The sequence below is a fragment of the Lissotriton vulgaris genome, chromosome 5, assembly GCF_964263255.1.
Source record: "Lissotriton vulgaris chromosome 5, aLisVul1.2, whole genome shotgun sequence".
Classification (NCBI taxonomy): domain Eukaryota; kingdom Metazoa; phylum Chordata; class Amphibia; order Caudata; family Salamandridae; genus Lissotriton; species Lissotriton vulgaris.
The window spans coordinates 1977577071-1977593318 of record NC_141693.1 but is presented as its reverse complement, the minus strand read 5'-3'; the positions used below and the strand labels follow the sequence as shown (position 1 = coordinate 1977593318).

The 16248-nt window shown below is 47.9% G+C and overlaps 1 protein-coding gene across 1 annotated transcript in view; it reads right to left on the bottom strand.

Moving 5' to 3' along the window:
* MVB12B (multivesicular body subunit 12B) overlaps window positions 1–16248 on the bottom strand; it is a 465468-nt gene that overhangs the window by 79279 nt on the left and 369941 nt on the right. Inside the window, exon 8 of the mRNA XM_086924708.1 lies at window positions 9109–9164. Coding sequence (XP_086780834.1) covers window positions 9109–9164 — 56 coding nt within the window. The remainder of the gene's footprint in view (window positions 1–9108; window positions 9165–16248) is intronic.

The following is a 16248-nucleotide window of genomic DNA, read 5'->3' as shown; positions in this document are numbered from 1 at the left end:
GAGATCTAGAATATTTTAAACATTAGGTGCTCAAAACCCCGAATGTGTGGTAGGAATTTGAAAACCCCGAAATCAGATTGAAAATCTGTAGCAACTTCTGATGACAATTAAGACGTAGGACTGGGAAAACGTCTGCAAATGTGATAGCCGTTCGGAGGGGACATGTTTAGGGCAGTGGTGAGACCAAGAGGGCTCGAAGGGGAGGGGCAGCCTGGAGGCAATGCAAGAATTGTCAGAACACCCACAAACCTGGCGTACGTTCCCTAACATTCTGCAGAACCCCCACACTCCTGGAACCTTGTGGAACTGTGCACCTCCCAATGTGTTATGAAATATCCCATTTTTCATGGGGTATCATGGGCAGAGTTTATCCCCTCGCAATGGTTTTCCAGATGGGCAAAAAAGAAAAGTGGTAGATTGTGAAAGATCCGCGGTCCCTACCTCGTTGGAAGCGCAGAGTAGGTGGGGAAGCCACACCCCCGTCCCGGGAGGAACATCGTCCCATTGTCACCGGGCTCCCTCTCTTCGCCCACAGGATCCGCAAACCCCCGAAGACCCGGAACCAGAACAGGATACCGGAAACAGAACTCCCGCCGACGACCCGGAAACCAACCAGACCGGAACCGGAAGTACAACTACGGCAGTCAGCCGAGACACTAGAAAAGACGGCAGGAGCGAGGAGACAGGGTTCAGCCCAGCGGACTCGTGGCAGGAGACAGCGAACGACGCGGAACCCCCGACGGAGAGTGGAAGGAAGGAGGAGAGCGGAGAGGAGGCGGAGACCGGAGAAGAGAACGAGGAAGAAGACCTGTGGACGGAGGATTGGTGGCGACCTCCGGAGGTGGCGGGAGAGCGGCCGTAACTCGGATGAGAGTTACGGCGGGGCACGTGAGTACACTCTATCCTTCTCCGTGTTTCCCTAGTGTAAATATTGTACCTAACTGTAAGATATTGTATATAGAACCCCCACGAGCACTCGCACCAGCCTTAGTACTTAGAAGTAACATCACGAGCACTGTATTCATAGTCCCCACACTTATCCCGAACACTCCCATCACAAACCCCTCCTGCATGCCGAGTGATCTTATCCTTACCTACCCTTCCCTCCTTTCCCCACGTTCATTACCTGGCCATTCACTTACCGGTGACGGTGGTAGTACTCAGCAGTCCTTACTGGACGGGACTAACCCCTATACTCTCTCTTACTTATCTCCGAGGAGACCCATCGACCGGCAGTAACCTGACGACAACAGCCCAGCAGTGGACCACATCCGGGATATCCACATACCATCGAGATTCCCTCCCGGCTGGGAGCTTCTTGGCAGAACTATTCTTCCCTACGAACTCTTTATTCCGGACTTTGTATTCACTTTCCATCAATAAATCCTTGACCATAGCACACTACATCCGGCCTCCCCGCTTGTTATTCCGGCCCGCCCAGCCCACAGTCTCACAGGTGGTGTCAGAAGCGGGATCAGCCGGAAGCATGGAGGCCGCCGTCAAGCAGTTAGCTGAGAGCCAAGAGCAGCTTGGCAAGATGATGGAACGCTTCCTGAAAACCGCCGAAGATGATCGTGGACAACTCCATGACGTCCTTAAGGGACAGGGAACCGCTCAGGATCAAGCCCTTGCAAAACTAACTACAGCCATGGGGCAACCAAGACCCACAACCTCCTTACCCTCCGTAGTTCTCCAGAAATATGTCTCGGGTGAAGACCCCGATTATTTCTTTACCAACTTTGAGCGTCTGGCTCAAGCAGCAGCATGGCCTGAAGATCGCTGGGGCCACTATCTGGGTCCCCTCTTGACTGGTGAACTGCAGGCAGCATATCAGCAGGCAAATATCCAGGGTCAGACCCCCTACCAGGACATAAAAACATGTATTCTCGAGAGGCTGGGAATAGACGACGAAACCTACAGGGTACGTCTGAGACAGGCGAAAGAGGGACCCCAAGAAACGCCCCGGGCTCTCGCATTCCGAATACAGGACCTGGCAAACAGGTGGTTGAAACCCGCTACAGCCACCAAAGACCAGATTCTCGCAAAAATATATCTGGAACAGTATCTGACCTCCCTACACCCGGCCACACAAAAATGGGTGAGACAACACGCCCGCCTGACTTTGGACAGTGCAGTGGAGATAGCCAGTGCTTATAGCAGAGCCCAAGAGTCGCAACGGGTCCGAGAGGAACCACATCCACGAATTCCTCATGGAAGCCACACTCGTCCCCCAAAGACCCCACCGACGGCCAGAAGACCAGATCCTACTCCCTTGATGCCCTACCCCGTCATGCCTCGTCCTACCCCACCCGGTCCTCAGTGCTATCACTGCGGAGGGTATGGCCACATAGCTCGGGTGTGTCCCCAAAAAGAGGAACCGATGGACATTGGAATGGCCCGAAATTACGTTTGCCTGACTAACGAAGTAACCCCTCCGCCGTTCCGATGTCCCGTGAGAGTAGAGGGACACCGGATGATGGCATTGGCCGACACGGGGTGTAGACATAGCGTTCTCCGACCCCAGGAACTACCCCACCCCATCGGGCCCCTGACCGGAACAGTAGCGATCAAGTGTGTCCACGGAGACACTCGGAGTTACCCGACAGCCCAAGTGCGGGTACAACAACAGGCAGATGGAGGCAGAATGTTAACCGTCGGGTTGGTCCCTAACCTTCCTGAACAAGTCATACTAGGAAGCGACTACAGTGGTCTTCCCCACCTCCTGAAAGACACTACGGACTCCCTAAAGAGGTGGTGGGCAGAGGCCCCGTTTCCCCAGGATTTCCCCGCAGCCGAATCACCCTCAAAACCAGAGAAGTCCAAGAAACAAAAGAAGAGGGAGAAAAGGACCTTTACTGGCGCTTATCCGGCTCTGGTCGAGGCCCATCCTTGGGAAACCGACCGCGAATTCAGAGCCACCCAGCAAGAAGACCCCGTATTGCAGGAAGCCTGGAATCGTGCCCTGGACAATGAGGATCCACTACACGTAGGTCCTTACTTTTTTCGAAAAAATGGCCTCCTATATAGAAAAGGTGGACCACAGCTACCGGCCCAGTTGGTTATCCCAGGATTGTTTCGGGACAAAGTACTATATTTGGCCCACAGTCACTTGCTAGGTGGCCACTTCAGTGACGAAAAGACTGGCCACACTATCTTGGAAAAGTTCTACTGGCCGGGCGTACACGGTCAAATAAAGCAGTACTGTAGGGAGTGTCCAGTCTGCCAAAAAAACAGTCGTTACCGGCCCTCTTGAGTCCCGCTCCAGCCCCTTCCCCTTATTGATGTGCCTTTTTCCCGAGTTGGGATGGACCTGATAGGACCCATGTTGCCCTCTAGAACGGGGTGTAGATACGCCCTAGTATTGGTAGATTATGCCACCCGATTCCCAGAGGCCGTCCCGTTGAAACAACCCACTACCCAAAATATCGCCAAGGCTCTCATCTCCATCTTTAGTAGAGTAGGGTTTCCTAGGGAGATCTTAACAGATCAAGGTACGCCTTTTGTGTCCTCACTCATGCGTCAAGTCTGTGCCCAGCTAGGTATTAAACAGATACGAACCTCAGCGTATCACCCACAGACCGATGGGTTGGTAGAGCGCTATAACGCCACCCTAAAGACCACGCTAAAAAAACTGTTAGGCCTTGAGAGTAAAAGGTGGGAGGAGATGCTTCCTCTAGCTCTTTTCGCGATCCGGTGTAAGGTGCAAAGTAGCACCGGGTATTCACCCTATGAATTATTGTATGGCCGAGCCCCCAGGACACTACTGGACATGGCCCGCGAGGCCTGGGAAGCTGAACCCGACCGAACCCGGCCCCTCCCGGAATATGTGGATAATCTTCGAACCCATTTAACACAAATCCGAGAAATAGTGAGACAAAACATGGTAGCCGCACAGGTCTCTCAGACACAACAGTACAACAAGGGAACTAAGGCCCGTACCTTTAACGCTGGAGACCTGGTATTGTTGCTTCTACCTTCCTCCGACCATAAACTATTGGGACAATGGCAGGGTCCCTTTCCTATCCTAAGGCAGGTGACCCCTGTTACCTACGAGCTTGATATAGATGCCACCAGAGGGGTCACCCAAATATATCATGTTAACCTATTGAAGACATGGGTGGGACCCCTCCCTGTAATGACAACCAATCCCTCTCTACCCTTTGAGAACTGTATCGATCCTGACCTCCCGGAAAAGAACAAACAGAACCTAAGACAGGTCTTGTCCTCTGTACAAACAGTTTTTTCCTCCATGCCCGGGCACTCCACCATTGTGGAACACGCCATTCACACTGAAGCAGGGAAAACAGTGCGACAGAGGCCCTATCGGATCCCTGAAGCGCGAAGGGCGGTCATAAAGGACGAAACGACCCAGATGTTAAGGATGGGTATAATCGAACCCTCCTGCAGCAGTTGGAATTCCCCAATCGTTCTCGTTCCTAAACCTGATGGTTCTACTCGTTTCTGTATAGACTTCAGGGAGGTGAATAAAATCTCTGCCTTCGATTCATACCCCCTACCTCGAGTGGACGAGATGGTGGAGCGTATCGGCAAAGCCAAGTACATCAGTACCCTAGACTTGTGCAAAGGGTACTGGCAGATCCCTTTAAAAACGGAGGACAGACCGAAAACGGCCTTCTCAACCCCTGAGGGTCTGTTCCAGTTCAGGGTAATGCCCTTCGGGCTCCACGGGGCCCCGGCTACCTTCCAAAGGGCCATGAACCTGGTCTTACGACCCCATACCAGCTATGCCGGGGCCTACCTCGATGACATAGTCATTCATAGTGACAGCTGGGAACAACACCTTCAACACTTGCAGGCGGTAGTACAATCCCTGGGTAAACACGGTTTTACCATCAACCCTGCTAAAACCACCTTGGCGGCCCAAAGTGTGAAGTATCTGGGGTATCTATTGGGCGAGGGGGTCATTCGCCCTCAACACAATAAAATACAGGCTATTCACTCCATACCCTTCCCTCACACCAAGAAGGAACTCCGAGCATTCCTCGGGTTACTGGGGTATTACCGGAGGTTTATCCCCAACTTTTCCCAAATGGCTGCCCCCTTGACCGACCTCTTGAGAAAAGCCTCCAGAACCGAAGAGAAGCTGCAGCAACCCTCTCCCCAATTGCTGAAAGCCTTCGACCTCCTTAAACAGTCCCTGTTGTCTGAACCCGTGTTAGTCAGTCCTGACTATTCCCGTCCCTTTATCCTGCAAACAGACGCCTCCGACCAGGGTTTGGGGGCTGTCCTGTCCCAACGAGATGAAAGAGGGGTCGAAAGACCGATACTGTACCTCAGCCGAAAACTCTTTCCGCGAGAACAAAATTACGCTGTGGTAGAAAAAGAGGCTCTAGCGATTAAGTGGGCAGTTGACAGTCTCCAATACTATCTGGAGGGTCGGGAGTTCCTCCTGTATACGGACCATGCCCCACTGGAATGGATGTCCCGGAACCGCGGCCACAACGACAGGGTACTCAGGTGGTTCCTGTCCCTACAACCCTTTCGGTTCAAGACACTACACCGAAAGGGACTAGATCAAGGCAATGCAGATTACCTCTCACGTTATCCCACTACTGATACCCCTACTAGTAGGACAGCTAGGGAAAGGGGATGTGAAAGATCCGCGGTCCCTACCTCGTTGGAAGCGCAGAGTAGGTGGGGAAGCCACACCCCCGTCCCGGGAGGAACATCGTCCCATTGTCACCGGGCTCCCTCTCTTCGCCCACAGGATCCGCAAACCCCCGAAGACCCGGAACCAGAACAGGATACCGGAAACAGAACTCCCGCCGACGGCCCGGAAACCAACCAGACCGGAACCGGAAGTACAACTACGGCAGTCAGCCGAGACACTAGAAAAGACGGCAGGAGCGAGGAGACAGGGTTCAGCCCAGCGGACTCGTGGCAGGAGACAGCGAACGACGCGGAACCCCCGACAGAGAGTGGAAGGAAGGAGGAGAGCGGAGAGGAGGCGGAGACCGGAGAAGAGAACGAGGAAGAAGACCTGTGGACGGAGGATTGGTGGCGACCTCCGGAGGTGGCGGGAGAGCGGCCGTAACTCGGATGAGAGTTACGGCGGGGCACGTGAGTACACTCTATCCTTCTCCGTGTTTCCCTAGTGTAAATATTGTACCTAACTGTAAGATATTGTATATAGAACCCCCACGAGCACTCGCACCAGCCTTAGTACTTAGAAGTAACATCACGAGCACTGTATTCATAGTCCCCACACTTATCCCGAACACTCCCATCACAAACCCCTCCTGCATGCCGAGTGATCTTATCCTTACCTACCCTTCCCTCCTTTCCCCACGTTCATTACCTGGCCATTCACTTACCGGTGACGGTGGTAGTACTCAGCAGTCCTTACTGGACGGGACTAACCCCTATACTCTCTCTTACTTATCTCCGAGGAGACCCATCGACCGGCAGTAACCTGACGACAACAGCCCAGCAGTGGACCACATCCGGGATATCCACATACCATCGAGATTCCCTCCCGGCTGGGAGCTTCTTGGCAGAACTATTCTTCCCTACGAACTCTTTATTCCGGACTTTGTATTCACTTTCCATCAATAAATCCTTGACCATAGCACACTACATCCGGCCTCCCCGCTTGTTATTCCGGCCCGCCCAGCCCACAGTCTCACATAGATGTTCTAATGCATCTCACAACAAAACGTACTCCTGTGCTTTGTCCGGGGTGGGTGCCGCACAGGAGAAAGTGCGGAGGGGAGAATTACAACATGGCTGGGAATTTTTGAGAGTCCTAAGGCACAGAAAAACCCTACAATGGGAACAGGTTTCACCTTTTAAAGAATATATATCTACTGCATTCTACCCCTTGACGAGGTGTAGTGCTCTATGGCAGTAGCACACTACTCTGGAACACAAGGCCAGTTGTTAATCTGGCTATTGTTGGTTTTAGGGGTCAGCCTTGTGCTCACAATGAACTCAGGCCATGCATTTGCTCGTTTCTTTGCTGGAAATAATATTATTATGAATCCGGTGTGATCATTGGTGGGGGGGGGGGAAGTGTGAGTCCCTGCATATGGTTGGTGGGATGAAAAGTTAGGTGAGAAGAGATTGGCTCTTAGTAGGTGCAAGGGATAAGGCTTCCAAGAAGGGGGGGGGCTGTTTTTGAACATCTGGAATACATGTCCAGGTGTGCATGATTATTTTACATCACTCCAGTGTGAAGTTCAGTAGGTTGTGTAGAACTATGCTCTTTTGTTTACTTTGGTGACATGCCCTTCCTTCTGTGTCATGATAGTAGATTGCTGTTCAGTTTGTTTGTATTATTACCATTGTCCCACCCACATTACACATACAGTATACTTACTCTCATTGTAACCTTGTTGATTGTTCACCTTTTTGGAAACCTTGTCTCTGTGTTTTGCTCAGCTAGTGGATTCAAATACGTCAACAAAGAAAAAGTAATCTATCGTATTTTGTTTTCTGTTCATTGTCTTGAGTCTCAGTGCACCAACAGATTGGATTTTTTGGCGGTCTGTGGACTTTAAACAATACTGAGCATTTTAAGTTTGTCCGCATCTTTAATTTGAGGTTTTGCCGGTTGGTCCCAGCCTAGAACGCTCAGGTTGTAGGAGATTAGTTAGAGGTCAATAATATCTTCTTATCGGCCTACAACAATATCACATCCAGTATATCCACAACCACTACAACACCGTGGGAAGCAATGTTTTCTCTCCCATCACCCAAACTAATCTTATTAACTATTATATCCATTTATAATACATGGGAATCTGTAATCCCTGTATATTCACTTTTCTCGAATTTATTTACAATCGGCGACTTGTGATGCACATCAGAACTCCAATATTAATCAACTACTATAATTTATTACATTCGCGTTCTGACGTCACAATGGCTGCTGGCGAGGTGAAAGGCAAGTCGGGTCAATGTTGCTTCTCTTTCTTCTGCTCTATTTTAATAGGTTACAATGACAAGCGGAGAGGATATGTTTATTGTTTGCACTCCTTACACAGAGAAAAGCTTTAATCTTTCTGCATGTTTCTACATGCTCCGAAATACTGCAGTTTTTTTACTGACTTGCGTTGAACTATTTCTAATATATGTTTACAACGAAATACCAACAGTTTTTGGATGTTTTTCATTTTTCACTAGAGGTTTTATTTTTATTGTTAATATGTGCAAACATGCCCGCTCTTTCATATGAAAGAGCTACACACCAAGATTCTAAGGGTTTGTGGGAAAGGTGATGGTGTGACAATGTATTATATGGGATAAAGTACACCCTGGTGAACATAATAAGGATATTGCAAGTCACCTCTGAGTTCAATAAACTTATAAAGGAACTTGGCCTTTAGCCTCGTTCCTCTATATGGTTATGGAACTCCTCTGTGATTTGCAATATCCTTGATAACGTAGTGCAGGGGGTACTTTATCACTTATATTAGAGTTACATACACTTAGCTTGTAATGTAGTGGATGTGATCAGTGGATGTGATCTAATGCATGCCTTATAGTGGGCTATGCCAGGCACCTGGACAAGTCTGCTGGAGGAGACCAAATACGGTGAATTTATTAATCACTGGACTTCAAAGGAATTCGATTATTTGATTTCACCAAACTAGGTATGACGGTCCAGCTTTGTATCTTCCTAGTATATCCTTCATTATGTTCTTTGTGATATTTGTTCCCTTCACACCCTTCCTTAACTACTCCAATCCTAGTCTATTTCACTTGGGGACAGTGATAGGAAAATGTGTCAACCTGTTTACCTATTTTATAAGATAATGCTGCTGTACTTCACTGTGTATGTTTTTAAAAACTAAATAGCCTGAAACTGATAAAAATCAAACAAAGCTATAAATGTATTAATGCACTCAGATGGCCGGCAGACAGCAGAGGCCATTTTACTAATAGAGAGGGGTTTAATAAGAGAATAGTATGGGTGGATCTGTGATAAGACCATGCAAACACCAGAATGCAAGAAATAGTTCCACAATAAAGTACAGTTATTTGAACACACTGAATCATTGAACAGTTTGTTAACTCTAGAGCAGAACCTTGGAAAATACAAATCTAAAGAATGCAAGTAATGTAAAATAATCCCTATTCACTTACAGCTTCCGACGCACATGCAAACTTCTCTGAAACCATGAAAGGCACGCCATCCATTGCTGAAAAGGAAACACAAGACAAGGTTAGCAAAGTGCTCGCCCTACACCCATTCCTTTCAGTAAGTGCTCGCCCTACCTCCATTCCTTTCAGCAAGTGCTCGCCGTACCTCCGTTCCTTTCAGCAAGTGCTCGCCCTACCTCCATTCCTTTCAGTAAGTGCGCACCCTACCCCCATTCCTTTCAGTAAGTGCTCGCCCTACCTCCATTTCTTTCAGTAAGTGCTCGTCCTACCTCCATTCCTTTCAGTAAATGCTCGCCCTACCTCCATTCCTTTCAGTAAATGCTCGCCCTACCTCCATTCCTTTCAGTAAGTGCTCGCCCTACCTTCATTCCTTTCAGTAAATGCTCGCCCTACCTCCATTCCTTTCAGTAAGTGCTCGCCCTACCTCCATTCCTTTCAGTAAATGCTCGCCCTACCTCCATTCCTTTTAGTAAGTGCTCGCCCTACCTTCATTCCATTCAGTAAATGCTCGCCCTACCTCCATTTCCTTCAGTAAGTGCTCGCCCTACCTCCATTTCCTTCAGTAAGTGCTCGCCCTACCTCCATTCCTTCCAGCAAGTGCTCGCCCTACCTCCATTCCTTTCAGTAAGTGCTCGCCCTACCTCCATTCCTTTCAGCAAGAGCTCGCCCTACCTCCATTCCTTTTTGTAAATGCTTGCCCTACCTCCATTCCTTTCAGTAAGTGCTCGCCCTACCTCCATTCCTTTCAGCAAGTGCTTGCCCTACCTCCATTCCTTTCAGTAAGTGCTCACCCTACCCCGTTCCTTTCAGTAAGTGCTCGCCCTACCTCCATTCCTTTCAGTAAGTGCTCGCCCTACCTTAATTCCTTTCAGTAAATGCTCGCCCTACCTTAATTCCTTTCAGTAAATGCTTGCCCTACCTCCATTCCTTTTAGCAAGTGCTCGCCCTACCTCCATTCCTTTCAGTAAGTGCTCGCCCTACCTCCATTCCTTTCAGTAAGTGCTCGCCCTACCTCCATTCCTTTCAGTAAGTGCTCGCCCTACCCCCATTCCTTTCAGTAAGTGCTCACCCTACCTCCATTTCTTTCAGTAAGTGCTCGCCCTACCTCCATTCCTTTTAGTATATGCTCACCCTACCTCCATTCCTTTCAGTAAGTGCTCGCCCTACCTCCATTCCTTTCAGTAAGTGCTCGCCCTACCTCCATTCCTTTCAGTAAGTGCTCGCCCTACCTTCATTCCTTACAGTAAGTGCTCGCCCTACCTCCTTTCCTTTCAGTAAGTGCTCGCCCTACCTCCATTCATTTCAGTAAGTGCTCTCAAATAACACTTTCATTTCCAATGAGGCACATTTGTGCTCTGGTGACCATCCATCGCCTATGTCCAAAGACCCAAAAGGACAAACGGGCAATGCTGGGTCAAGACCAGAATCCCTCTTGAAGGAAAGTCTAGAATGCTTGGGAATTTTTTGTAAAACCTAAAAAGGGAGAGAGGGCTGCATATGTAAGCATAGCCGGAAATGGACTCCAGTCTACCTGGGTCTTTCCATCGAAGAGTTGTATTGTACAGAGAATGCTGTGGTCACCTCCCTTCTACTGTAGGACTAGAGAGAGCGTAAATTATTACACAAGGACCCTCATCAAAGGGCGTTCATGCATTCAGAGCCTTCTCCTTAACACGAGTCACACTTGCTACAAATTAGGATTAGCAGCTAGTGCAAAACACCAGAGGCCGATGTCACTCACCTACAAGGACACACACCAACATCACGGCTTCATCGCAGACCGCGTGTAACTCCTACCAGGAATCTGAACAAGGTTTTACCAAGGTTCAAATAAGTTGTAAGTACAAGAACTAATTTACGAAGGTCCCTTCCAGGCCCAAAACAGTACTAAAGAGTTCTCGATCCAGGAAGAGTGTCCCTCGTTTACTAGGGCCCTCATTACAGTGCGCTTATATATTCTGGTTTGGGTGGTAACTCATGGTATTACATACAATGGAATTATGAGTTTTGTGATCAATATCAGCTGGTCAAACCTGTCCATATTTATCGGGGGGAAATGCCCGGTATTTAACAGAACACAGTGATTTTGAGTCGGCAAGCACTGAAATCTGCATGTTAATGCCAAACACCAGTGACAGGTGATAGTTATCGAACCCGATAAACACCTCGGCGTCAAATTTAACCAGATGCGATAATCCTATCCGATAATGGTCACTTCCTAGTGAGAGCTAAAAACTCTCTTAAGAATGAATTCATGCCTTTTTAGGGCCTTTCTTACTGGCATAAGTCTTCGGATTGTCTTGAGGAATGGAAGGAATTTAGTAGTCTTGGTGAACAGAAAGACACTCCTTTAGAAGAAGGCATGGTTCACCAACAAATTAAGCTTCATTAAAACCTTGATTACTTTCAAACAAGTAGTCACCAGAATGAGCTATTGTTGCTTTTAATTCAACAAATTCAATTCACAACCACAGAAGAACCCTATGCCAATGCCGAGGCCACACCTAACATATTGTTTGACTTGGAGCATGAAGTGGGCTGCAATACCTACGTCTATTATAGCCCTGAAGACACAACCACCTACTAGCTGGAGTAGTCTGCAGCAGAAAGATGTGTGTCTACCAGATCGCATCAACATCACCTCTCAAATGAGACCGATCAAAAGGCACTCACGGTCATAGCGTGATAAACAAGGCCTCAGAGACCCAGGGCCTAAGTGGCCAACAGACCTGGTCACGGCACACGCATCAAGGACATCTCTTCAGCCTGGGTTTGAGCACACATTCATGTGAGTTTTTTGTACCACCCACGGATAACGTAAATATTGGGAATGCTCATGTTAGTTAGTCATCAATTTGCTCTCATCACTTTGAGCACAGCCCTAATTGGGTATGCCAGACAAGAAGAGGTGTAACCCTGGTCTCCCTTGCCCATTCCCCAACTGCCTGGTTTGCATGAGGTAAACCCAGCATACAAGGCACAAGGGTAGAACCACACACATCAGCAAACACAATCCTCTGTCAGGGTGTCTGATGATGAAGCGCCACTGCGCATGCCCATTGGCCAGTCATGTACATAAGCCAACGTCAAGAAATCGATCTGTAGACCTGCATGTGCACAGCACACGTTCGGAACATCCATGTTTACTTTGTGACTATGGTTTGGGCAATTCACAAGTTCAAGTATATTTTGGGACTCAAGGATCTTTATCAAGGTATCTCTTATCACCGCTGATAAACCGGGGGTACCGAAGCCGCAGAGTATGTGCTTAAGAGCCGGCGCCAACCAGGGTAAACCCAGGCCACTTGGTCAGTCGGCCTCAATAGTGAACCCGCTCCATACAAATTTAAATAACTCATATGAGCACAACTTCTACCTTGCATTGAACCGATCCCACCACGGTATCAGGCCACACCTCCCTCTTCCAACCACTGGCCTTATTCAAAACATTCTATAAAAATTCAATTATATATACATAAATAAATCCACCATCAATAAATATGACTAAAAATAGTACAGAAATCCAACGTGTTAAAATATTTTTTTTTTTTTTAAACATCTGGAGGCCCATTTACAAAGTGTGGAACTTCTATCATCTAATACCCAGGACATATTTGGGGTCACGGACGAGTTTTCATGTTTATTGTATCCACAGGACAAGTAGGCTGGGCCAACTGCCTACCAGCTGCCAGTACCACAGCATGGACCCGAGAAGAGGATTGTCTGCCACAGCGGCAAGGCTTGTATCCATCTGTATAAGTGTCCACATCTGTATATATGGTTCATTAATGCAAAAGGTTTACTGTCAGGGGATGCGCTCTAAAGAACTGCAATGAACTGTGAGTTCAGCCTGCACTAATGACAGTGGTTCCAGTATTCACGATTGCAAAATGTAACTATTTGAGACAAATAAAAAACAAAACGAATAAATGTACTCATAAAATAACAAATGTAAAGTCAAAGTACTTGTGGGCCAAGCATTACTTTTTTACCACCCTGCTTGAACCAGGCAAGACTAGAATACTTTCTTCCACATCTGAAACGGTGCATAGGCCGCTCCCCAGCCTTCTCCGCACACAGAGGACAGACTTGTAATACTTGGGGAGGGGGGTTTGGGGGGGATTTAATATTTAATATTCATTAGACACTCATTTTGGGATGGTATGTTTATGCCAAGGAACCTCCGAAGGAAATCATATTTTTCAAAGAAGTAATGAATACATATGAAATGATTGACAGAGGATGATGGTGGCAGATTGTAGGTTACTTAGCAGCTTGGTCACAGAGATGCCCTGCTCTATGCCAATAGCCTGGCAGAAATGTTTGCGGAGCGCACTTAATGTCACCTAGATGACTAGCCTGCATAAGATACTTGAGAGGTCTATGTCTTTGAAAATCCACAAATACTGTCCTACTACTGGTCCGAATAAGCACCCGTCCCACAGGAAATGGACGTGGTTGCATGCCAAGAGGGAAGATGCAATCCAAGGCGAATGGGGCCAAGTCAATGTGATTGTAAGGGACATTTACCTCTCTCCATCATGTACCCTCTCCCCATCAGTAACCAAAAGCAGAATCCCTCTCTCACAGCGCTTAGAGACCGTTGGTGATAATGCGCTATATAAATGCAAATTACAAATTTACATCCCTTTCAAAGGAGATCCCCAGAGACAGTCTGAAATCCCTTGGACCAATAAAGGCAGGCACAGGCAGCTTTGAGGACCTTGAAAGTTATTAAACTTCAAGAAGAGTAAGAGGACGACTGGGTAAAAGAAAAATCTAAAACCACGTCTTGACTAATGGAAGGTAAGTCACAGAGGAGCACCATGTCAATGTAAAATCCCACATAGAGCTTACAAAACGAAATATCCTGTAGTTCACCAAATAATCTGATAGAGAGGTTTATTAAGAAAGTTAAGGACTTCCCTTTGTGGGAATTTCCTGGCTCCATGTAGTTTTGTCAGCAAGACCAAGAGACACCTCCATGGAGCCCAAGAAACAGCACAATGGTGCCCAAGAAACAGCAAAATGGTGCCCAAGAAACACCACCATGGTACCTAAAATAAACCACTAAGGTGCCTAAGAAACTCCACCCTTTTCCAAAGAAACACTACCATGGTGTCCAAGAATTAACACTATGATACACAAGAGATATCGCCACGGTGCCCAAGAGACATCCCCATAGAGCCCAAGATACACCACCATGATGCCTAAAAGGCACAACCATGATGCCCAAGAAACACCACCATGATGCCCAAGAAACACCACCATGGTGCCCAAGAAACACCACCATGGTGCCCAAGAAACACCACCATGGTGTCCAAGAAACACCACCATGGTGTCCAAGAAACACCACCATGATATCCTAGAAACACCACCATGGTGGCAAAGAAACACCACCATGATGCCCTAGAAACGCCACCATGATATCCTAGAAACGCCACCATGATATCCTAGAAACACCACCATGGTGGCAAAGAAACACCGCCATGGTGTCCATGATGCTATCGCCTCATCCTTCTGCGCGATACCGCAGCGGTAATGGAGCGCTGAGGCGCCATACAAAGCGGCAGATAAAAACAATGATATGCCAAGGGCTCAGTCGTGTAATTAGCATTCTCCTAAACAAACGAGCTTCAACAGAGCTGTAATTAGGCAGGCCTGTAATTAAGTGCACGGCCTTTTTCATACCGATCATGCTGAAAATGGCGTGATGAGCGCAGGAGTGTTATTAACGCTGTAACCCCAAACTGAGGCGCGGCGGCGCACATGGGAATCAGGGTGTCAGGACTGTCAGAAATCTATTTGTAAAATATGTTAAAAGGATTTTTTTTAAAAATCATAAAAACAATGTGCTTAATCGGCTGTTCTTGGAACAATTAGACACAAGATGTCGAGAGGGATTACAAAACGGGTACAATAAATTAAGGTTAAACAAATGGTAAACTAGATGTTAACACCGGTTTCGTGGCACCGCCTCTTTTTTAAGAGTTTTATTTCCAAGGCAGTCCCGTGAACAGCACAACAGCGGGGCGGAGGGAGGGGGGACACAGTCAAAAACAATCTTCATTTTTTATGCCTTCCGGGGACACCAGCCTCACCTCCAGAGCCGTGAAAGTACCTGGGTACAGACACAATTATTTACTACTAATGAGATCACCTTCCAGTGTAATAAAGAACTGCGGGGAGCGGAGTTTGAAAACGCTTTGAAGGCAAAAGTAGTAATTACTTTCGCTTATTCCTTCCCAAGTCGGCTGAAAAGTGTTCCCTTTTTGCATTTTTTTACTTGGTAAATAAGGCAAGTAATGCTGCGGCAAAAAAAACAAAAAACAAGTATCAGCTTAAAAGTGCAGCCACGTTAGCGACTTTCAGATAACCGCAATACTGCGGAAAGGTGTGTGTGTGTGTGTGTGTGTGTGGAGGGGGGGGGGGGGAGCGAGGGTATAAAAGTCGAGGAGTAGGAAGGGTATCTTGGTGGGAAGATGGTCAAAGAGAGAGACACCTATGTGACCTGTAGGTCAAGAGTCTCAATCCTGACAGAAACAAGTGTCTTTTCATCCTTCCAATGACATTACATTAAATACTATTACATTGGGTACTACTAACACCTGCTATGCTCAGGGCTTAGAAATAGCACAATCAATCAATCAATTACATTTATACAGCGCGCTACTCAGGCGAGGGTCTCAAGGCGCTGAGGGGGGGGGGGGGGGGGGGGGGCGGTGCTGTTACTGCTCGAATAGCCAGGTCTTGAGGTGCTTCCTGAAGCGGAGATGGTCCTGGGTCAATCGTAGGTGTGCGGGGAGGGAGTTCCATGTTTTGGCGGCCAGGTAGGAGAATAATCTTCCACCAGTGGTGGTTCTGCGAATCCGTGGGACGGTGGTGAGGGCGAGGCTGGCGGAGCGGAGCTGGCGGGTGAGGGTGTAGAATGAGAGACGGTTGTTGAGGTATTCAGGGCCGATGTTGTGGAGCGCTTTGTGTGCGTGCGTGAGCAGCCTGAACGTGATCCTTTTGTTGACGGGGAGCCAGTGCAGGTTTCTCAGGTGTGCGGATATGTGGTTGTGGCGAGGGATGTTGAGTATTAGTCATGCGGAGGCGTATTGTATGCGCTGAAGGCGATTC